This window comes from Nipponia nippon, unplaced genomic scaffold (genome assembly GCF_047370975.1).
Source record: "Nipponia nippon isolate SJK-2023a ecotype South Korea unplaced genomic scaffold, ASM4737097v1 scaffold_1, whole genome shotgun sequence".
Lineage (NCBI taxonomy): Eukaryota > Metazoa > Chordata > Aves > Pelecaniformes > Threskiornithidae > Nipponia > Nipponia nippon.
In genome coordinates, this window is record NW_028262290.1 from 46,324,777 (window position 1) to 46,349,623 (window position 24,847).

General features: G+C 42.8%; 1 protein-coding gene across 7 annotated transcripts in view; it reads right to left on the reverse strand.

The window, feature by feature from the left end:
- Positions 1-22,830, reverse strand: part of SPIDR (scaffold protein involved in DNA repair) — a 208,036-nt gene extending 185,206 nt beyond the window's left edge. For 6 of the 7 annotated variants that reach the window (XR_015703862.1, XM_087753773.1, XM_087753750.1 and 3 more), the window contains exons 1-5: positions 22,568-22,830; positions 13,814-13,969; positions 12,687-12,765; positions 10,970-11,155; positions 8,051-8,208 (exon numbers count right to left, since the gene is read on the reverse strand). Coding sequence is in view for 6 of the 7 variants with exons in the window: in XM_087753773.1 (XP_087609899.1) it covers positions 8,051-8,208; positions 10,970-11,155; positions 12,687-12,765; positions 13,814-13,969; positions 22,568-22,681 (693 nt within the window). In the remaining variant the exon portion in view is untranslated. Of the gene's footprint in view, positions 1-8,050; positions 8,209-10,969; positions 11,156-12,686; positions 12,766-13,813; positions 13,970-22,075; positions 22,172-22,567 lie in introns of those variants that run through there. The other variant, XM_087753767.1, reaches the window with a different exon arrangement.
- Between the last annotated feature and the right edge of the window lie 2,017 nt (positions 22,831-24,847).

Here is a 24,847-nt window from a genome sequence, read left to right on the forward strand (position 1 = left end):
ACCCCCTGCCCAACAAAAGTTCCCACCTCCAAATTTCTTAAGTTTTATTACAAACATTCTCAGTTTTATTCCATTTGTTCTGCCCCCATTTACTCCTCTTATCTATCCAACACACTTCCACATTGTGATGGGAGCCAGGAACAAATGTCCTGTTCCCCATACCATACCACCAAACTGCATTCTTTCCAAGCAAAAGATACAGTGGCATGACTTAAAAAAAAAAAACAACAACAAAAAAAAACCCACACACAAAACCCCCACATCGCTGCCTTCTTCCATGGGAGATAAAAACAAGCACAGATATACAAGGGGTCCATCCATTAAAGAGAGGGAGAAACACACTGGAAAAACAGTACAGAATAGTTAGTACAGAATACTTTCTAAACTTTGTTCTTCCTGTGTTTTCTAAGGTATTCTAAATTTATTTCCAGATCTTCACAATTCAGTAGATTCTACAAAGAGCCGGTATATACCAACTCTTACCACCAAAGGAACAGCTCTGTTTCAGTGAAAACTCACAAGAAATTCATAACAAGATGAAGCCTAAATACAGGGATAGTTGGATGATTTTGGTACAGGTCATGCTTTACTGGTTCTACCAGGAACTGGATGACCTTGGATATTTAAATATCTCATTTTCACTTAATAGCCATTCTATAAGCAGTATTACACATGCATTTTTTTCCAAGATAGCCGTGCGTATGTCCTTGTATTGCTGCCACAAACCCCTAGACCAGTAAGGTTCACTTGTGAAAAGATGCAAGCTGCAACTGCACTAGGTGCCTTAAAAGGACAAGAAATGTTTTCTTCACCACTGGATGCAACAAACGTGCCTGGTACTACAAGAGCATTTTACTTTCCCTGATATATTCGGGTCTTCACCTGACGCAATGAACTGGCATGACAGGAGACAGAACCAGCCACTAAAAGATAATAAAATTATTTTTAAAACAAAGTGACAACCCACAAGAAAGACTGAACCAAAGGCTTTTAGAGCATTCAAGCCATTAGCCAATCTACTCTGTTCAGGTCTCCTTCCAGAACCATAGTATTTAGAAAGTACATTTATCAGAACAAGAAATTATTAAGACTGGTTTTATGCATTCCACTAAACCTTCTCTTCCACCATTTCCTTCAAAAAGGATTTAAAACAAATTCAAACCAATCTCTCCTGCAGTTTGACCTAAGGAGTCCTGAGACGGTTTGAAAGACAAAGTTAGACAAACCAAAACCCAGCAGCTTTCTCACTGTCCTCACAGCTCTTTGCAGAGCACAAAACTATTAGCAAATTATCCATAATGGCAAACAACAGAGAGCCTCCCTAGAGGTGGGGAAACAAGACAAACGCCTTCAACTTCCTAGTAATGTTGTTAACTCCTCTGGCTTTATCCTCTCTCTCTCCTTTCAGAGAGCACCGCGCTCCCAGCAGTGCATGCTCTACTCTTTGCTGTAGCCTCTTCTGCTGTAGCACCAGGCAGGCTACCAACGGGAGACAGACGAGACCCTCTTTCTTTGCTTCACCTCTTGAGATGGAGGTCAGGGCCCTGACAGGGCAAACATACACAGCTTTGCTTCTCCCTAGTACTCCCAAAGACCCTCTGCAGTGCTGTGAAGAGAGCCACGCTGCCAAGAGGTGCCAGGCCTGAGGAAACCCAGATGCCTCCTGTAGCATGCAGTCGCAGGAAAACTAACGCAGGCCGCTTCAACCTTGTTTAAAACACCAGGCAAACGTGGGGAGGAGGGGACGAAGACAGCAAAGAGGGGGGCATTCAATACATACATGCCAAGATAGCAATGCTGTCAGCTGCACTTAAAGTTGTTGCTCTCCAGAGCTGTGCAAGAAAGAATATGGGGCTCAGCTGAAGCCTTAAGTTAAACAAAGCAGAGGGGCTGGATTAGCATGCACAAACAGCCTGGTGCTTCAGACAACATAAAAACACAGTCTGGGGATGACAGCACAAGGCAGCAAGGTCTAAAGGCTGTTTATGTCACCGTGATAGCTCCTGCAATCCATCAGATTTTGTACACCCAGAACGTGGTACACAGGAGTCTCTGTTATACTTAGTTAATAAGACATCCAGGGAATTTCACAAACTAGGCACAAAGAAGTACAGCTACCTCAGTGACACTCTGGATCACCTACAAGAGCATACACACATACATGCAAGCACCTCTAAGTATGACAGCTGTGATCAAAGAAACTTACCTCAAAATGGCACCGTGGACTTTCAACATTTTGACACCACCGAAAAGACACCTGATGAGCGTCAAGACACTCATATGACTGTGTCATTTGGCAGGAGGACAACGAGCCAATTCAGCTACATTGAGGTTTGAACTCCTGTCCCTCGGAATTATAAAGGAAAGTCTTCCCAAGATACTTTACACCATCAAAGCAAGGAACATTTGAGCCAGTTAGGTATTAGCTGAATTAATATCTTCGATCCTAATTTAAAATTAATGGGGTCATTGTTTAACTGGAGACTTAAGAGAAGCTAGTTATAATACAGATAGCCACAGCTCATCCAAAAACATGCTGTTTCCTGTTCTGGTAATCTGAGCAAATCATGGAAACAGAGAGTTGAGAGGGGACCTATTCTCTGTGACTAAGGAAAAAAGCTCCAAGGCTTAATTTCTGGATCAGAAGATGCAGAGACATCCCTGCAGATAGGATGTAGCAGAAAGCAGCTGGTACACAAGCTCAGTTTTGTCTAGCAGTTCAGGTATAAATCATTCCACCTTGCTGATAGGAACGCAAAAGGCATATGTTTCTGTACTACTGTTGACTTGCAGTCTTTTGATTAATAGGTCTCGCCTAAAAAGCCCACCTGAAGAGCCCTGCTAGAAGAGACCAGTTCTACCCAAAATAGTAAGGTTCCAGTTTTGGGGGAGACAGGGAGGAGAGAGGCAGGGAAGGAAGGAGGATGTTGGCCAGACTGGTTATGCTGTCTCCATCCTTAGAGTTTTCCAAGATCCAACTGGACAAACCCTAAGCAACCTTGTCCGACCTTGTACCTGAGCCTGCTTTGTGCAGGTTGAACTGTAGACATTTTGAAGTCCCTTCCAACCTGAATTATTCCATGAAGTACACATTTAGAAATAATAGTGAGCTTGTGGGTATTCTTGTATACATTCTAATAAGCTTCCTTTGGTAATGGACTGACAAAAATAATTGCTTGCAATAACATGGTCGTACCATCACCCTTTATCAGTGTTAAGTCATCAGTCTGACAGGATGACACAAATTCCATTTGCCATAATGATTCCCTACCTTGAGATAACCTATTTTAAATTCTGTTACACAACAATAGTTCTAGACTCAATTCTAATTACCAAGCCAATGATAGTTATGATTACCATTATAATGGATCGAGAGAGGAAGGACATAAAAGCAGGCCTAGAAATAAGAGCAAAATCTTGGCCTGCTCACCTTCCAAGTGATCTCTTCAGAATTTCATTAGGTATGTTGAATCCCCCTCAGCGTAATACCACAGAAGGACAGAGTTCGGGGGTTTTTTAAAAGCAAAGTTAAGACAGCAATAAATCCATGAACTAAGCAACTGAGTGAACCTTATTTTGACAGATGAGAAGGCCTCAGATAAAAGACATACACCTACATACATCCATGCGCAGGAAGGGCTTCTCAAATAATGTGTTCTTCCCTCAGGGAAAACCCAAAAATTAACCTTTTGCACAACATTGCAACGATTTTTGCACAAGACAACAACATCACATCAGATCGCCCACTGTCAGCACACACAGACCGCAGCACAGTAGAGAGCTGAGAACACGCTGGTGATTCATTTAAAAGAGTTTTGAAACATATAAAACGTGGCAATTCTCTTTTTCAGTTGTCTGTCATCATACAGCAAGATACTCTGGGGGTATTACCATTCTATATGTATTTAAAGGAAACAAGCTCTTAACCATGTGGCTTTTTGATGAATTTTCAGCCAAATTAGAAGTTAAGATCAGCAGACAAGCTTATAGTGTACTCTGCAATGAAGAGGGTCTGCTATAACCAGTTAAGCTTTATTAATGCTGCATAGCAAGTACAGAAGACTAATTCCCACACCTTAGCAGTATAAAGGGCAAAAAATTCTCCTCACGCCATTCTGCGATAAATCTCACTTGCCTTGCATATAAAGCAAGCAAATCTGGCCAGCCATCAGAAACTGATAAGTAGATTTAACACATGGGACAAAAAGACCATACTCTGTAAGACACCAAAATTATATACTCCATAAAAATGCTAGCCTACTTTAATGGATTAAGTTATAGACAGTGTTTTAAGGAGGGATCTGAGTATCGAAGATGATGCCACTCCATGCGCAGGGCCAGAGAGAGTTCCCAGTTGAGGAGGTAGTACGGCAGGAGACATGTATTCACACGTGAGAGCACTAGATTTCATTTAATCCCTAGCATTAAAATATTTAGAAGTCGAAAATAATTCAGAGATGAACAATTTTTATAAAATATGGAACTTCAGCTCATGAGAAAGGTCTCTGCACAAGTCAGGCAAAAAGTAGTCATTACCAATGCATAAAAATATGTTAGATCAATTCTGAGATGATTACATGGTGCTCTTCTGAAAAACATGTATGCTGAAAAATTAACATTAATGGCTAATCTTTATTTTAGCACCATAGTCTGCATGAAAAAGCTCAACTTAGGCATCCACCACAGGCAACTTAAAGCAGAGGAACTCTCAGAGTAAAACCATCTGGGATCAGACCTCGCCAGATCTTTGTCCTGCATCACCTTAAGCAAAAATTCAACCAGTTATAGGTCAAAGGAAAGTTAACAATTAAAAAAATAACTCTCCCATCCCCTAAAAATATACAAAGGAAAGTAAAGCATGACCATGTCATACCTTGCACATGTTTTCTTCAAAAATTCTGAATTGAACCGAAACCAAAAATTAGCTAACAGCTGCTCACCATAAGACCAGCTTCAACTTGTCTTCCTCATTATCCTGTATCAAGCAGCTTTACACGTCAGAGGTGGCTAGTTGATAGGAAAGACACAGCACAGGGACTTGGAACATAAACTGAATTGGGACTGTATCTTTACACCCTACAGATAAGCAAGAGTTTTGTCTTCATACCAAAACAATATATGAAGTCTTTCTATGTAGTTAATTATCATTGAATAGAAGTAATTTTCAAATTAGATCTATTGGTATATAAGGGGGAAAAAAAGCATAAAGTTATTCATTTTTTAAGATTTCTCATTAGAAACCCAGTATACTCCTATCATGGGTAAATACTACCATAAAGATACTTTGGCAGCAATCCTAAACCTCCAGAACCTCTTGGTATTTGGCATATTTTGAAGTGGGATAAAATAAATTTCATGGGCTTTTGATTAGCCACACACTCCATTAAGTTCCAGAGATTTAGTAAATACCACAAAAATGATGATATATCAACATTTGGCTTTTTTTCCTTCCCCCACCGTGAACTAGGCCACAAAATTAACAGGCCTTTTTAAAGAATACTCATACAGCAAATGACCTCCTATAGTGAACACTGCTTTTCTATTCTCCCTTGGAAACCTCTCAAACAGCTCGCCCGCAATTTTTTCTAAGAAAACAACATATCCCAAGTAAAGCAAAACAAAGACTGCAACAGACACAGTGATCGCTGGGGATTTACCCTCCTGCATACACCAAATTCCCAGAAGAAAGTTTACTTCCTGACCACCCATGAGAATTACCACTGCATGGCACTCCAACTGGGAAGGGAGAAGGGGAAATCTGCAGAGGCATCCTCAGATTCCCAGTGTACCCACATCTTTTGTAGTAGCATAACTATTCTGGTTAGGGTTAAAAATTTTTTATTACAGTATGGTTGCATCCGAAAAAGCCTTCTCATGAGCACCATTTACTAATATGAATGTGTCTTGTAACATTTATCCAACTCTCCATCTAAAGTCATGCTGGTATAATAAAAGCAGAACAACTCTTACTGCTTGCATAAATCCCAGTTCTGTTTTCCCAGATTTACTCAAACCATGTGGTCTCTTCCGATGCTGCTGACCAGCACTTGAGATATTTTAAACCAATTCTTCAAGAACCAGAAAAATACTTGACGAACCCTTGCCGAACTCTGAGGTACAGGTGCTAAACTGCTACGGACACCCATGTGAGTGAGCCGAAAGCGGGGCCACACGTGTTGCCGCAGCAGCTGGCATGCTGCCGTGCACTACATCCAGACCCACTTTTTTCACCCTCCGGCCACAGCAAGGCAACATCCCCAGAAAGGCAGCAGCACCTTGCTACAGAACTGGTTCACCGGGGAACCGGAGACCGCTCTTCCTCTGCCAGCAGAACTCACGTTCATACTCCATCCATACTCTCGCACAGTGATTTTAACAAAGAATCGATACATAAATGTCAATGAGTTTTAGTAAGGCTTTCATCCGCTTCGGTAACAGCCCTCCCCGTCCCCATCTCTACCGCCGGCCGAAGCCCGGCCCGTTTCCCTCCCTCGCCCGCCGGCGCTGGCGCAGCTCCAGCCTGCCTGCCCGGGCCGGCCCCGGCGCCCTCCCCGCCGCCGGCAGAGCAGCCGCCGCAGGGCCGCGCCCGCCGGAGGAGGCGGCCGGAGCGGCAGGCGGGGCCGGGGCCGCGCAGCCCGGGCCTGCGGCGCCCTCTGCCGGGGCCCCGCCGGGAGCGGCCCGCCGCGGCCGCGGAAGCCCAGCGCCGCCCGAGGGAGCGGGCTCGAGGGAGCGGGCTCGAGGGAGCGGGCTCGAGGGAGCGGGCTCGAGGGAGCGGGCTCAGGGCCACGGGCGGCGCCGGCAGCCGAGCCTCGCCGCGCCAGGCGCCCCGCGCCCTCCCCTCGTCCAGCCGAGTCTCCCCTGCTGCCAGGTGACCGCTGCCCCTCAGCCTCTCGCCGGGCTCCTCTGAGAACGGGCAGAGCCCTCCTCGGCCTCCTGCGGGCCGGCGAACCCGGGCCCTCCAGCCTGCCCTCATGCGCCGGCCCCCGCCGGCTGGGCGGCCCGCTCTTGGCCTCTCCCTCCCAGCCTGGGAAGCGCGGGGGCTCGCCGGGAGGGCCTGGGGGTGCAGCCAGCCTCCCCCACCAGAGGCCCAACGTTAACTTTGCCTAGGATAGCATCAAATCTTGAGGCTTTTAATACAAGCCGTTTCACTGTTACACACCAAAGACCAAAATTTCTGCTGTCTGTTCTATACTTGACACAGCATGCCTTCTTTATAAATAAAGTTATATTTTCTACAGTAAAAAAAATAAAAGAAAAAATACTACCAAATCTTAGCTGGTATGATTCAATATTTACTACTGCCCCTTTCCTGAGCTCTTCAATCCTCATCACTTTCCAGTGATGTAGGGAGTCCTGTAATTAGTCCCTTATCATCGCTCTCAGAACATGCTCTAGTCATGATACCTGGATTTTATATAGTCAAGGTCTCAAGTACAGCAAAGAAACAGGTAACTGTCTCACCCACCACATTACAGGAAATTTGGACATCAACTTCTGACAGGCAGCCTGGGGCTATAGAGAATCCAGATCATCCCATCTCTGGTGAGAAACCTACCCACTTGATCAGCTTTTTTGCACACACATTGAAATACAAGAAATTCCATTTAAATGGAAGAACTAAGTTCCTTACTGTGAGGATGACCGAGCACTGGCACAGGTTGCCCAGAGAGGCTGTGGAGTCTCCATCCTTGGAGATCCTCAAAACCCAACCAGACGCATCCCTGAGCAACCAGCTCCAGCCCACCCTGCCTTGAGCAGAGGGGTTCAACGAGACCATCTCCAGAGGTGCCTCCCCGCCTCAGTCATCCCGTGATTCGGTGACCACACCACCAAGCTCTAGGTGTGGGGCACTGCTTGGCTTTGAGGTTTGGCAGTCAGAGAAAACGCCTTGAAATTCTTGTGTACAGAATTCCTTCTGGAGAGATGAGGTAAGCAAAAACCTTACATTCCTCCAAATTAAGTGCAATCAAATATGAATACACTCCATAATTACAATAGAAGCTTTTCTTTTTTTTTTTTTTTTTTTTTTAAACCTGAAACAGTTTCTCACCTTACAAAGCTGATCGTTCTCCTCTTTGACAGGCGGAGAATTGAGATTTGTGCAGGAGTCTGAGTCTGATATCCCCAGTGAGCTGTCATCTTTTTGTGATCCATCACACCTATCGGTAGAATCACTATCCTTCTCCCAATCAATGAACTCTGATTCGTCTAAAATAAAAATATTTGTAAAAAGCATTTTTGTTAATCACCATATATTATTCATAAGCATGAATTCAAACAGAGTAATACCACAATTATCCCTCACTTGGGAAAAAGTGCAAAGCTATTTTTACATATGTTTGACTGATTTTTACGTTTAACTATTTTGTGATCCTGTCTCTCATAAAAGCTAAATCCTACTAGCAGACAATAGAAGCTTCTGTGAAGAAAGATATAATAATTACATTAAAAAAAGATTTCAAAGTACTGCCCACAAGGAGGCAGTATATTTAACCGCTTAGGTAGGTAGGGTTTTTTTAATTTAGTTATTATTAGTTTTCCTAGGTTTTAGTCTGCTTTTTTTTTTTTGGCCTAGTTGCATTGGATTTTCCAAGTGCACTTGTTCAGAATTAACTGTTCTAAGCAAATACCTCAGTGACCTGGAACAGCTGAAAATTTGGTGTAAGTTAACATCTGTTATAATGGTAACCCCCTCAGAGAACTGAAAAAGCTAGTTGAAATGGCCACCTCCTAAAACACCATGGCTAAGCACGCAGGTCTGCAAATCAAACCTCTAAGCACATCAGAGAGGATTGCTTAGCATAAATTAGTAAGAACAGGCGCAAGAAAAGATGGAGGTTTTTTTAAAAACAAACAAGCAAACAAAGAACAACAAAACAACCCACACAGCAAAATGGCAATAAAAAAAGATAGAGCTGCAGAACAGTCCTTCCACCATCCTCATGACCAGGCAGTGTTTAGTGCAACGCCAAAAGCCCACTCATACCTCCGAGGATCTCCTGGAGGCAGTGGAAGCCTGAGCTGCCGTAGCAGCCCCACCACCCTTCAGGTCCAAGTGCCACAAGGTACTGAGAGGAAGAATCTCATTGTATTTTGTGTAAGTGAGCATGTTCGGAGGAGGAGGTATGAAAGCTTTTTTGGTTTTGCTTTTTTGCTTTTGTAAATGTCACATTTCTAACACCGAAAGAGTCACGTACAGGGGAGAGGCAGCAGAGAAAGGAGGCACCTGCAAAACGCTCCAGGCATCTGTACAGATCTGTGGAACTGTGGCAGTACCTTCTGGACTTGGCAGTGCCACTATAGTCTAAATCACTAGTTTCTTCACGGAGTTTCCACACTCTGAAGACACCCAGACAAAAAAACCCACCGCTCTGGCATTGCCTGCTTTTTCACGCGCGGGAATGCATTTCTGTTCCTAACTACGAGAAAGCTTCATCAGAAACTTTAAACACAGATACTGGTGACCAGGTAGCACAAAGAGGTCTCTCTTGAAGCTGTGTGGCAAGCTGCATACCACTTGTGGCAGCAGTATAAATTCCTTAATAAAATATGAGACAATCGGTTATATCTTGTCACACTCAAGTACTAACACTCTGTCTCTGAAGGTGAACTTCAGGTGAAAGGGCATGTCACTTAAAAATACTTTCTCAGCTATTTCCTCATACTTAAAACCGTACCTATATATGCACACACACAGATACATGTGTACTATAATTAGCGTGTATGATGGTTACTTGAAAAAGCATGGAAATTACAGTTCTTTTACTCCTCACTGCTGTCAATATATTTTGGGGTTTAGAAGGAAAACAGGAAATGATTGGATTTCCTCAGTACTTTCAAGCAGATACATAATGCACCAGGGTTTCTTCATTTACCCAGAGCAACCAAAGTTTACTGTCTTACAAGAGTAAAAACAAGTCTGTGTATTGTCTCTTAAAAAAAAGAGAATTAAAGATTAAAACCTGCAGGATATACTTGTGGGAGACAAGTGCAATAGAATGATATTAATGGCAGGTTAGAAATATTCCTGGTGAGTATTAGACTGCGGTCTAGAACACGGACAGTCCTTCCATTTCAAAAACAAGGAAAGAAAATTACTAGGAACTACAGAAGATGACCATCAGATATATCAATGATGGTGTTAAATCAGTGACAAAAATATGGATGAAAGAATCAGCTCACAGTGGTAGTTGAACACTTTGCCAGACATCCAGGGTGTGCAGTCTAGCCGTAATACTTCAGATCTAGCTGAAGTATTAAATAGCTAACCCGATTTATTTTTCTTGAAGTAGTCACATTGAAAATACTTCCTAACAAGTTCTAATGCAAATTAAACATTATCCTAATTAATGCTTATGTAACGGAACACACAAGCAAAGATTCTTCTGTCTTCAGCCGCGCTTATTAATTAATTTCTCTTCCCTCTGTCATCCCCTGCTCCATGAATTAGAAAGCAAGTCCGAAGAACAAAACTCATGGCTGTTCGCACAACACAGCCAACAGGGGAAACAAGGAATACTGTGTACCAAAATGAAACTCACGCCACAGAACATGATGCTATCTGCAGCTGCAAAGCCTGCCACATCTCGTCAGTAGATGCAGACAGCAATATCACCAGCAGAACAGGGCAGGCAGGGAAAGCTGTTCGCAACCCCAGTATCTGTACCACAGCACAGAGAAGGAAATGGTACAAATAAACTAGAATATATTGAAATGAACTGACATGCTTTACTTGATGTATAACCTGCCCGACCATGCTCCTTTACTCCAAGGCTGAAAATTTTTGTACATAATTTATACTAAGAGCTTATTCCATACTCAGATGAAATTGATGAACAAACCAGCAACTGATTTAACTGAAATAGGATTAGATCATGTCATTTTGTCAGAATGACCTCAAAGAATTTTCATTACAGCACTTGAAGTTGACAGAAGGTTTCTTGACAAATCTGCTTGTGTTTGAACTTACCTTCACTACTACTGTCCTCTAACAATAAGTCATGTCTGCTAGGTGATTTCTCTGTTTTGGAATCGTCACTTTTTTTGCTGTGTAACCTTGGAATCAATGTTTTACTTTCATCATCTGAAAAATCACTGCCACTAGAGGTCCATATTATGTCCTCAGCCTCCTTAGAGCTTTCAGCAGCAGCAGATCCTATTAAAAAGAATTGTAAAGTGTTAGATTGTTACACAACTGTGATATTGTTAAATCTAAAATTCTTAAGAATTAAACTATATTATTTTTGAACTGGAAAAAAATTATCAGTCCTGTCACGAGGCATCAGTGATTAATACTGGAGCATTAACTCACATGTATTTCTTACACATACATGCATTATTTTCATTTTGGTGCTCCACAATAAATGCTAACACTTCATTTAATACAATGATGCTATCAATCAGTCCTTCAGCAGCGTGAGGGCAAGTAATGACTGTCTGACATACAGTCCTCTACATACAGTCCTAATGCTCCCGCATGTGCCCTTTCAGAATAGTAAGTGGTTTAAATAAAGACTGTCCTTAGAATTCTGGGTTTGGGATTTCTGACTTTATACAGTGAATAACAAACAAATAAAAGTACGGCACCAGTAGAGAAGACTTTCCAGCTTTGTCCTGAGAGAAAAAAAAATGTAAACGTTTCAGGAGTAAGGAAGAATAGCTGTTGCGTTTTTGAAGTCAGACATTTAAATTCAAAATACCTTTCTCCATCATTTTTAATAACAAAAGCAAGGAGAAAAGAATTAATGCTTAGCAGCGGGGCATGCAGAATTATCAATCATAGGAAGGCAGAATTTTCCACTTCCTACAACTACTAAAATTTTTTAGGTAAATGGGAAGTTAGACAATTACTGGGGATTTGGAATTAGGCGGGAGGGCCTAGAAGAGAGAAACACAACCATACGTCCTCCTGCAACACACCGAGGTTATTTTCAGAAATCTGGAAAAGCATGATTTTGAACCCCAAAAAGGTAGATAAAAGGTGCCCAGCAGGTCACTTACTTAACTCCAAGAGGGGCAGCACAGCTGCTGGAGCAAGTAGAAATACAAAGACTGAAGAAGCCACTGCCCCCTCTTTCTTTCCTTTCCTCTGGGCTCAAAAAGGGAAAGAACTGGACGGATAAGTTGATAAGTCCTCCTCCTCCTCTTTATTATGCCTAGAGTTCTTTTTTTATCACAATATTAAACAGACTCGGGTGCATATAGAAGACTCTGAAAGCAGGAGGTTGACAAAATTCTGTTTTTCTATCTATTGCTCATACTTACCAAATATATGTTTTCTGTCATGCCTGCTTGTCTGTCTCTAGCAGAAGAGAGAAGTATTTCACCCTCCATCTAGACAGCTAAGTGTTGTTTTTCATTGCCTCCTCTTAAAAATGTAAAGAATTTAAATATCCTGTCCCTGCCAGAACACTCACTATACACAGCATTAGTGATGCTTCTTTCATCTGTTCAAGACCAATAGCTGAAGTGCCTGCAGCTTTGCAGAATGTATTTCTGGCACTCTAGGTGAATAAAGGAGCCCAATCACAATAGCATCACGACTGTGTCTCTCATCAAAATTAGCTTCTGCTTACAATAACAGAAGAAGAAAGCAACCAGTATTTTGAGCCAACTTCTACCTTGAGAAAGGGCAAAACAAAGTGACAATCTTCTGACAATGCTAACGTGAAATAGGTATAACATACCTGCTGCACTTTCAACAGATGTTAACGGTGGTCCAAGATGCTTCTTAATCCTGGATTTCTTATCAGTAGGTCTCAGAGACTATATTAGAAAGAGACAGAGAGAGAGATTTAATCACCAAGGCATTAAAGACAATTTTAACATGTAGTAATATACTCAAAACTGTTATTACTCACCCACCACAATTCAGTAGCACAATTTCAAATTAGTTTTCCTATCTTCTACTAGACTGTGACATAATGAGTGAGGTAATAAAGCATGAGAACAGTGATATAAAAGCTGAATTTTCATTGTTTTGGAAAATACAAACTTACTGTGACTACGACAGGAATCACATCTGAGCTTGCAAAGAACAATGGCTGTTGTATTTTCAGTGTTAATATGCGAAAAGTGGGCAGGAAGAGCATGCTTGATAAAGCATGTGCCCTATTCAAAGGTTACAGAAAGAAGCACTCAGTGGCCCTGGCTCTGATTTTATTAAATCCCACAAGCTATGCAACACTGTGACTGCTCAGTACCAGAAGAAAAAACATAAAAGCAACTTGGTTGAAGATGATTTTCAGCACAAAGCACTTCTCACTCACAGCTGGCTGAACATCTCTGTTCGTGACCAACAAGACCAACACACACACAAAAAATTAACCATAATTTGATATATCATCCAAAAGAGCATCTGCACCAAGATCCACATCTGTAGGGTCATCAAAAAGCAGGATTTTCTACAGTGAATTCATTGTTGCAAACATACTCTTTAGATCTATCAAAAAAATCTTCGGATGCAAACTAGAGTATTTTTGTTCCATATTTTTTAGGAAATGCAGTACTCCATCCCAAATGTCAAGTTACTTTTGTATCCTTCAATGTATTACTGAAATTTTCCAAGTGAAAAGTGCTATGTAGAACATAACATATTAACGCATGCTCAGCAAATCACACTAACAAGTTAAGACAATGCCCTTACATAACCTTGTTTTCCATTTTTGTCTACTTTGACAGTTATAACAATATGCTGTTAATTGGGAAACAACACAAAAAAAGACAACACCTTATAATTCAGTCAAGCACAGAAATTGGTTTAATTGTCAGTTCGCATCTCTGTCTTACACCAGTGAGTAAGCCAGCGTTTTACCTCCAGCACTGAAGTGCTCTGAAAACCATCCCCACACCTAAGCCAGGCATTGGAAATTGAAGTAGCAGACACCGATGTCCTGACATTTGATTTTTTCAGCTGTAGGGGTGTCTCATCTGGGAAAGGTGTACATTCTGCATTCCAAAATCGCTTCCGCTACAAGGAAAAACAAACCCATTGAAAACATCGTGTACACATAATTCTTTTCAAATGAACTTTACTTAATCTAGACTGCCCCTTTTTCTGAATACTTAGAAATATAAACTCCAATTTTTAATGAGCTGGGGAAAAAAAAAAAAAAGTCTTGAATACTTGCAACCATTTTTTATGCAACACCATATAATAACAACTACCCCAATGTCATGGGTAAATTTAATTTTTCATAAGTACACTACTTTCTGTTTATCTAAGTTACATTTGTAGTACCTGTTAGCTGCCCAGGAAGCTGATATTATCCTAAACAGCAACAGCTCAGTAAAATATATTTTAACTAAATAATTCCTTCAAACTCACATTTAATCTAATTGAACTTTGTGTTATGAAGGAGGTTGATCCAGCTCTTCATTAAAAAACAGCCAAACAAAAACCCCCAGATTCTTTCAGCTTTAAAGAATTACATTTGTTTTCACAACCATTTCCCAAAAAAATGGTAGACGAAGTGTTGCATTCCCCTCACGCGGGATGCTGGAAGTCATTTGGACTATTAGATAAGTCATGAAACAGGATGCTAAGTAGCATCCAGTGCTAATTTCATGAAATAGATTTTAATGTCTCAGAATAGCTGAAGCTAAGAGAATTGCCTGTTACCGCATCCGAAGTTATCTTTAGGGTTCTACACCAGTTTATACATATAAATTGATCTTAAGCACGATAAACGTCTTAGCCCACTCCGCTACTGAAACTTATCTTGCAAAATGTTGGCTATATTATCTGCCTGAATATGTCTTTCTTCTTTTGATATACTTTCTCTCAAACAACTACAGTTCCTACCTACATTTAAGAATTACTCCAAACTTATGTTAATCAGCACACACATTTTCACCCAAACTGGTCGATCAGGACTGTAACTTACACTTTGAACTAAGAAACATATGCAAAAGAAAAAAAAAAAGTCTTTGCCAACTTTTGTCCATTTTGTAACTGATTATGTTTCCTGTATTTGTTTGCTCTAGATCTTTTGAGTGTTCACAAGAATAGAACAAGTACGTTCCAAAAAGCATACAGCGAGCAGCATCTTGCTTCACCCCTCCGGTCAGCCGGTCCTATTGTCGCATGGTGAGAAGACAGAGTAAATTAAATGGGCTTTGCAGTTTCCTCTGACAGCAGCTGACCTTGCCAAGAGCCTCTTCTAACATCGCTGGGAGTATTTACACCGCAAAGCAACTACTACAAGACGTCGTTATCACCAAAGTCAAACTGTCCCCAAAACTGCTCCCACCAATATATAAATAAGAAGTACAACACTGAATCTGATGTGGTATTAAGTAAGGAGTTAAAACCACCTTAATAAGGACATGATGTCAAGTAAGGAGGCTATGGCAGTTTAAACAAGAAGGGTTAACATTATTACACAGAGAATTTTAATCCTGCTTTCCTCCCAGTGAAGATGTTGGCCCAAGCCTCCATTTCCAGAGAGCTTAGACATGAACCTCTACATTACGTTATCCTCTTGGTAAGTACTCCTGCCTCCACACAGAAGAAAGCACGGACAAGGAAAATACTAATAACTGAAACACGTCAAGACCCATTGTTTGGTTCTGTGGCAAAATGTCACAGCCAGGCTTTCACTCCAGCTGGAGACGTTTGCTTCACCTCTGTGTCCCCCAGAGTGAATGACTTCTGCCAGGCTCAGAGTTAACAGTACGGCCAGCAGGGCACTAAGGCTCAAAACCATGCCACGGCTCTAATTTGCTTTTTTGATTTTGGGTTTTGGTTAGTTTTTTTAAACCTTAGCCAGTGCTGGAAGTCTTGCTTTTATACAAATGTTTTTGTAGCTTCAAGAGCTTCAACTAAAAGAGGATAGATTTAGACTAGATACAAGGAAGACATTTCTTACAATGAGGGTGGTAAAACAACAGAACAGGTTGCCCAGAGAGGTGGTAGATGCCCCATCCCTGGAAACATTCAAGGCCAGGCTGGATGGGGCTCTGAACAACCTGATCTCGCTGTAGATGTCCCTGCCCACTGCAGGGGGGTTGGACTAGATGACCTTTAAAGGTCCCTTCCAACCCAAAGCATTCTATGATTCTATGATAAGGTAATTTTGCAAGATACGTTTTGCAGATAAAAATTTACAGTGTAAAATGCAGTTCATCTAAGCTTATTTCTTAAATGGGACGTTCCAGTTTTGAAGACTGTGTATCTGTGCCAATAATGGCGCTACGACTTGAGCACAGGTTTACAATACACTGCTTTTGATTGTCAATTAAAAGCAGAAACAGTTGCAAGCAAGTGAAAAAAGCCACAGAAATGCACACACAAAGTGTTACATAAAACAAGGCTTCATAATGTATTTCTGTTGTTAGGAAGCCCAATAAACATAGAACTAGGGAATTACTCTGTTAGGTTTCTCATCCATGTTATTCTTAAAATCATTAAATACCTTGACAGACAGAATCCCTCTATTTCTCTATGCTGTGTAATACCAACGGAGCAAAGAAAGAGTACGGCATAAGAGGCAGGGGATGAACGGCAGAACGTGGCAGCTGAGGTATGGCCAGTAATGCACAACTGCCAAGATTTGGGAAGGGAATGCTATATAAAAATAGGCAGGTTAAAAGCTACATGCTAATTCCCTCTCCCTAGGTAAGAAGGGTTAGGGTGTGTATAGAAAGGGTATGCTTACAGTTGACAAGATTAAAAAAAATGCTAATATGAACAGAATAAATAGCTAGTTTTACGCTTAGATGGTGTAGATGGTTATGCTTATATTTAGACTGTTAGAGCGCAATGTGAAGTGGTGCTGGGAGTGACTTTTAAACAGCTGGGAGTATTCCTTCAGGGGCACTAGACAATCATGGCTGTGACAGGCAAAAAGAGAGTTTTAATAGTTAATGACTGTTAACGACAAAAGAGTGTTACTTCATCCTCCACTTCACTAGCCTGGACAGGGGCAGGGCTGCTCAGGTTTTCAGAGCAGCACTACAGGGATGCCTCAGCGCAGGTGGTCTCATGAAAAACTAGAAACAACTGGAGTCCCCTCTCCCCCTTCTTCTTCCCAAGCACTTGGCACTCACCAGACTCCGTGCAGACACAGTGACAAAGAGGCAGACCAGCAGAAAACTTCTTTGGGAAGAAGCACTAGTTATCTACAGCTGGCACAGCGGCAGAAGAAAGGATACAAGGACCAGTGGGACCGCTCCAGCAGCTGCTTGACGCTGTACCAGCTTAATTACAACCTGAAGAACCATCAGTACTGCTGACAGCTCTGGTTAATTACCTCTTTGTCTCACCACACCCCCTGCTCCCCAGGTAGAGGAAAATCTTAGAGTTTCTCCTACCACCACACAGAAATTTATAGCCACTATAGTCACTGAGAAAAACTGAAAACAGTTCCTGAAGTCCCAGAACAAGAAAGTAAAGAAATGCACCCTCTACATAAGATGTTCCTCAGCTCCTGCAAATTTCCGGCAGATACCATCAGGAGGGAAAAGAGAAGGACTTGGCTGGTGATATTGACACCAGTGACTTACAGCTCTGTGCCTTTAGTGCAGACACCTTTCCACCATTTCCCACATCCTATACCACCTTAAAAAAATTGAAAAAACAAACCCTAAAGACAACTCTCCTCATCCCAAACTCCTTGATAATTTAAATCTCCATAGAAATAGCTGATGTGAACTCTGGAAATTGGAACTACAGCTTCAATCCACAGTTACGGAAGGGGGAGTTTGTCACAGTAGCACTGCATGTATGCATAGATATGTATGGGTGCATGTATACACATACATACACACACCAAACATTTATTTTTAAAGACAAATATGCCATGTAAGAAGTATATCATTTCAACATGCATAAACTAATGTTTATGCCCAAATATAAGTGTAAAGCACACAAATGTATTTTTATTAAAAATCTGTACTATGAACTTTGTGTGCGGTAGAAAAGAGCTGCAGATATATAGATACAAAGTTACAAGACAAGCAATTCAGAAGAAAAATTCTCAAGGACACAAACAACACCAGAAGGTTCCCTCTGGATGAAGACTAGAACCCAAAGAACAGGAGGGAAACACAGTGACCGTACTTTCCACACGCAGCTAGTGTCACCACGCTTCAAATTACAGATGCACTACAGTAGCAGGGAGGCCACGGGCCCAGGAGCAGGTGCGAGCGAGCTGGGAGCAGCCCTGCGGGGCCTCCGTTCGGCTCTTTGCCTTTGGGCACAGCGGGACACGGTGCCCATGCCGGGGAGGGCACCCTCACCCTTCCCCTGCGGAGCCGCCGGGGCTGCTGCTCCCCAACACCCTGGCACAGAGGTCCGGTGCCCAAGGACCTCTGCCGCAGGAATACACCGGCTGGCACGCAGAAACAGAAAGTTTTAAAGGTTCTTTGCTTCCGCTCCAGCCAGCTTCAAGGCAACAGAGAAACTAAGACTTCCAGAAAGTTGTTTCTTTTAGGAATAAATATTTATAGTGAAGCTAACCCGAAGGCCATGCTGTTCCCAAAGAAATGCAGCAACAACAGTGAGTTCTCTTAATCTCGAGTCACAAGGTTAATCATCATCTTTTTCCTCTGGCATAAAAATGGGGCACACAAAAAATATCTTGCATAATTTATTAATGTTATGCATGAAGTGTCTAGAAACAAGATATTGGTATTAAAAAAAAAATAAATCACTGAATCAGTCTCAAAAGAGCTAGATCATGTAGACCTGGTGTAACTCATAAAAATCAAGATTTATTAGAAAACAAAGAGTCAGGCAAAGAATCTTGGGGATTGCGTGAAGTGTTTGTAGACAAAATATGACCTCTGAAATACTGAGTTACTGAGGCTAGGATGGCTACCTCATGCAGAAACTCTCTGTTGACCTCTGTTCACGAAAGCACTGCATTTTGTCTCTGGAGCATTTTCTTCTAAGGGAGTGAAAAAAATGAAATTACTCTTGCTGGTGTCAGTAGAATTAGGATCAAGCCCTCCATGTAAAAGGCACAGCAGGCAATCCTTCCCTCATTACTCCTTTAGTTAAAGGGTAAGTCAGCCTACGTGTGTGCAGGTGTGCAGTGAGGAAAAGGGAGACACACTCCGAAAATTCAATAAATATACATCACTGTTAGGCACCAGACGACTAAAAGTATGGGTTAGTGACAGGGGGTTGTTTTCGATTTTTAAATAGATGGTTCTATCTAGAACATCTACACTCAACCAATCTATATTTTTACTTATGCCAAATAAGCAACAATATTAGGTGACCAGAAGTACCCTATATGAAGGTACTGGGATCATATGTTCAAAGACTAATCACTGCACAGCCCTTTACGCTCCAAGCAATCCCACTTTCTTGGGGCTGCTCCAAAAACCATGGAATGAAACCCCAGGAAAACATGACCCAATATATTATCTACTTCATACGCAAGCGGCCTTTCTTTGATACTTCACCTCTCTAACACAAAAAGCAACATAAGCTGAAGGGCAAAAATAATAATAAAATGTTTCACTACATGAACTCCTCCTACTAGCCGCATGCAAATCCAGAAGTTAGTCATGTCACTCAAGCATCACTCAAAACTGTTCAAATACAATTACTGCATTCTTCCCTAACACAGAGCAGAACAAACAATAAAGTGCTGAAAATCGCAGCTCTAGTTTCCAGAGACTTTTTGTGTTTTTTAAAAAAAATTTTTGAAGGGAACAATCGCATAAAAGTACACAGAAACATCGAACACTGACCAACAGCCATCCTCATCTTTTGCCTTTATCCTCATAGACTTCACATAAAAGTATTCATAAACTAAAAGAAAGGAGTCTTAGGCCTCAAAAGCCCAATTTTAAGACAGCACAAAACTGAATTTGACAACAGGCATCTCATTTTCAGCAAAACTCAGTATTCATCCTACTGAGCTCCTGAAAGTGTAATTACTGTTTTTAGTGCCTGGATAGAAAGTGAAATTTTAATTTAATATTAAAACATCCTTGCACTTTAAACCCTCAAGTGAGGATTTAAATAAAGGTTGCAGAATTAAAACCATAGCCTGTATTTTTTTTTCAAGCCAAGATTGATTTTTTATTCCTATGAAAACCAGTATGCATATTTTCCAAAGACGTTTCACAAGAATATGTATGATCCTGAGAAAGGACTTCATCAAGTTGTAATCATTCACGAAAAAATCTAAAGTGTATGACCACGGTCACAATGACCTGGCATACCTCTTTCCACACTGTCAGTATGCATTTGGGAAAGGAAAAAAAAAATAATCTAAAAATACTTTTCCTATTACTATTTATGTGTGAGACTGGTATTTTTTAAACAGTTTTAAAACCTTTCTTTGTGTTCATGATTTTTGCTACTCTTAATGAAAGGCTATTCTCATTGACTGATACATATATGTATATAATATTACCATTGGAAAATCAGGATTTTTTAAAGCTATACATGCTTATTTAAGCAAGAATATATATTAATATGTTTACATTGAGACAAAAAAACACCTCACAGAATACTATTGAAAGGTACTTTGTATTAATAACTGGTGCCAAGCAGTTAGTTAGACAGAAATCTGCACTCTATCAACATGGTTAAAACAGAATTATTTTAGAAAAGCTTCCACAAGATTAAATGATCCAAAACGTTTAGGATACAACACCACTATCATACCTTTTCGTTACGTATCAGGTTGGTTCGTTTTTTAAAATGGTTTAATTAATAGAGTAGTCAGCAGGTGGAGAGGACTGCTGTCTTTTCACTTGACTGGTATGGTTTTCATTGACATAGTAATGATGAACATTATCTTTGTCTGCAAAAGAAACTCCTATTATCAAAAGCTGTCATCACATTGCAACACAAGCTGGTTAAACCTTGGCAGCTGAAGTGTGCAGTTTTTCACTAGTCAAGAAGTTCAAAACTTTTAGAAGAAAATATGTATAGTGTCAATATTACAAGGTAATTTAAATGAAATATAGTAGGCTATTTTAAGCTTGTTGTTGACATTTCCTTCCATAAAAATTGTTTTTAAAATGTGGTTATATTTAAAAATTGATGTGGAATATTCGCACCATTTTAGCCACATGCTAAATGGAAAATGAAATGGTCTAGAATCTAGATCTGTTATTTGAACTCTATTTGTATTTATAACACGAACAACGACACTTGTAGTCTGTCTTTCAGCAGTACCTCAATATTAGCATAAGCACTGCAACTCAGAGACAGCATCCTAATTACTATCCTGCAAGTATCATCAAACGCACAAAGCAAACTACCGAAGTAAGGAGACCAAGTAAAGCACGGGGCACTTCTCTTCCCTCTACCCGCAATCATGCCCAAAGAAGCTAAGCTACTGAAGAGAGTATTAAGACTGGCAATTTTGATTAAGTCTCTGTTCCTCTCGTAGTTTTACTTTCCCTGCCCTTTTTCCCTGACTGCCATCCAAGGGAAAAGGCTGAATTACACCTTCCCCCCGCTACAGCTGCGCTTCCACTCTGCAACGACGAAGAAAAGGCGAGCGCAGCGCAACGGCGGCCACCGCGGCGGCGGCGAAGGGCCCGTTTTCCCGCCCCCCGCTCCAGCGCGGCGGGCTGCCGACCCGCAAGCCCTGCCTCGGGACAGGCCGCGGCGGGGCCCTCTCTCCCGGCAGCCGGCGGGGACAGAGACGGCGGGCAGAGCCCGGCAACGGCCGCTCCGAGAGCTCGGAACAGCCCCGGCCGCCGGGGCCACCCTCCCCGGGGAGCCGGCTGGGTGTCGCTCTCGCACCGCCTCCCCGGGCTCGGGCAAGGGGGGAGGCGCCAGCCCGAGCTGCGGGCTCGGGTTTGGGTCTGAGGGGGCAGCGGGGCTGCTGCTGCTGCTGCTGCTGCTGCTCCTCCTCCTCCTCCGCCGCCGCCGCCACCACCACCACCACCACCTACGCCTCGCACCGCGGCACCGAGCCGCGGCGGGTGGCCGGCGGCTGCGGGGGACGGACGGGCCGGCAGCCGCGAAGGGCGCCCGGAGCGCCGGCAGCGCGGCGGGACTCTGAGGGGGAGGTCAGGGCGGCGCGCGCGCGCCCGCCGCGGCCCCCTCCCCGCCGCCCCCTCCCCTCCCCTCCCTGCCCCGCGCGCACGCAGGTACCTTCCTACTGGGCATCGCCCCCTGACAAGGCCGCCACGTCCCGTGTCACGTGGCGAGGGAGCCCCAGGGGGAGGGGCAACGGGAACCCCCCAGCCCGCTCCCCTCCCGCGCGCCGGCGGCCGCGCCCCCGCCCTTTCCAGCTTTGGCGCCGCCAGAGCCGCGGCTCCTGATTGGGCGGGCGTGGCGGGGCGCGGGTGACGCCGCGGGGAAGGCAGAGGTTCCCGCGGCGGCGAAGGGCGCCGTGTGCGCATGGGCGCGGCGGGGGCCTGGCGCTGGCGGCCTTGAGGGCACGGCCGCCGGTCCGTGCTCTCCCATTTCCCCGCCGCCGCGGTGGTGCGGGGCTTCGGCCGCTCCCCTGCCTGCCTCCCTGCCTGCCTGCCTGCCTGCCTGCCTGCCTGCCTGCCGCGCCCCCGCCCCAGCGCGGGGCAGGCCCTCCTCACAGCGCGGCGGTTGTGAACGAGGCGTTAACGGGCTCGGCGCGCGCCCACCTACCGGCCCTCCCGGGGCGCAGGAGAAGCCCCGGGGGCGGAGGGGCGGCGCTCGGCGCGGGCGAGTGGCGGGGCAGGCACCGGGAGCCGTTGGGGTCTTCCCGGCGGGAAACGCCATGGCTGGCCCCGCGTCCCTCCGGCCTGGGCGGGCTTGGGCTGTGGCCTCCTCCCCCGCCGGCGGCCCCTGCGGCCTTAGGCGGGGAGCGGGGGACGAGGCAGCTCCGGCCTGCGGCCTCTGGGCCCTGGCCCTGGCACTGCCCGAGTTGGCAGCTCTGGTTTGTGAGGGGAGTGGGTGGAGAGCTGCGTCTGAGCTCTGCGTGTTGTGGAAGGAGAAGTTCTCCCGCCTGTGTTTCGCCTCCGCATCCTTTGTGATACCCAAGCTCACTCAGAAGTAAATCTCAGACGAATGATGGTGTTTACCACCACAAGGAAATAAACACAGCGCGGGTTTCTAAACTCTGGCTAGATACCTAAGCAAGTAATGTCTAAACACAAGATGCTTTATGAAAAATATGTTTGCTGCTAAGCCATTAACTTCAGATTTTTAACCCCCTAAATAACAACAAATAAGCAGATAAATTTACAGGCAAAAAGGGTGATGTCAGTGCCAAGCTGTAGGGACTTGGAATTGCAAATGCTTTGAACTGACGTTCTCTTCCAGAGAACTATAATTGCAACTAAAGGAAAAAAGGCTGATGACCTTTCAAAATGTTTTTCTGATGCAAGTGGAAACACTGGCAGAAAAGGGACAGTTACGTTATTTTTTATTGCTTTTTGTATGTTCTTGAGAAGCTCACTTAGGCTGTCAGTGCTGCTGTTAAGAAACTAATAAACAATCTTTGTAAAACAAGATAATTGTACTTTGTATCTCATAGCTTAATTAGAATTTGTAAAGCACTTACAATTGATAGAAGGTACTGTATGACTGCATTTTTTATTATTAAACCCTAATTATGCATATCTATGTCTATAGTTTACAGTTTGTATTTTTTCCAAGGCACCCTGTGGCCAATAACCTTTTCTCATTCCCTTTTAAAACTGACACTAATTAAAAGTGGATTTTGCAAAGAGAGGAGAGCCAGAAACATCATCATCCAAACCCCATACTGCATTTGATTGTTATGTTCAAAACAGAGTTAAAAGCACCGTGTTCTCATCCTTCCAAAAATTTGCAGTATTTCTTCTGAAATTACCAGACTGACAAATGAATTCTATTATATATCATCAAAGTGGTTCTCTTTGATATTTGAAGAAGCGTGTTATTACACTATTCAGTTGAATAGTCTATGTTAGAGCTAAATCACAGAAAAAATACATGGGCCACAGAAGTCTGGTCTTCTTGGTGAGCCTGTATTTTTTTTTCTGTACATAAACTTCTTCCGAGGATTCCAAGATGCTCACACCTGGGAGGAACTTACTTTCATGGAATCCCAAGAAGGTGACCCAATCAATAGATTCCTTTATTTGTTTTCACGTTCTTCACAAAGAAGTGCTGAAATGACATGGAAATAAATAGAGGAAATGGGTCAGAAAACAACCCTATGTATTAGGAATTAAAACAGAGCTGCGATTGTTTTTTAAAATAATGTTTCCATAGAGAAAGAATAATACATGCCGAGCTTCTTCACAAAAGCTTAAGTTTCATAATACCAGTACGTTATTCTTCAAGTCTGTTTAAAATTTCTGTGAGTTATAATTTTGGAAGTCATAATTAATGCAATCGGCTATATAATTTTTGAAAAACTTCTTTTTAATGTACATAGGCAAGCATATCTGTGTTCTCGCAGGCTTAAATAATAGTTTGAGACTGCTGTTTTATCTGATACACTGATTACTGTGTGCTCAAGATCAGAGTCGCTGCTGTTCAGGGAACATTAAGAAATTTTATACTTTTTGTATTTTCACTGCACAGAAATTCTATGAAAAATATAAAATTCCTGTTAACAATAAAACTGAATTTCTTTAGTGAAGTCCAGGAAAAAGAGCATTATTTATCAGTGGTGCTGTTGACGGCATCGATGTCTCTCAATCCACGTGCAGAAAGAACTTCTCTCTCAAAGAAACAAAATGTCTTTGTATACAAATGAATCAAAAGATAAGGAGGCTTAAATTCCTGAGGTTTGGAGAACTTGTTTATATTGATTGAATGTGCCTGTCCTTCATTCTAACGTGGGCTTATGGATTCATTTCCTCTTACGAAGCATTAAGTTACAGCTCTAAAAGCTTTCAAGTGTATAAAGCCTGGTATGGACAATGTCAAATTCAAACGTAGAGAAAGGATTTT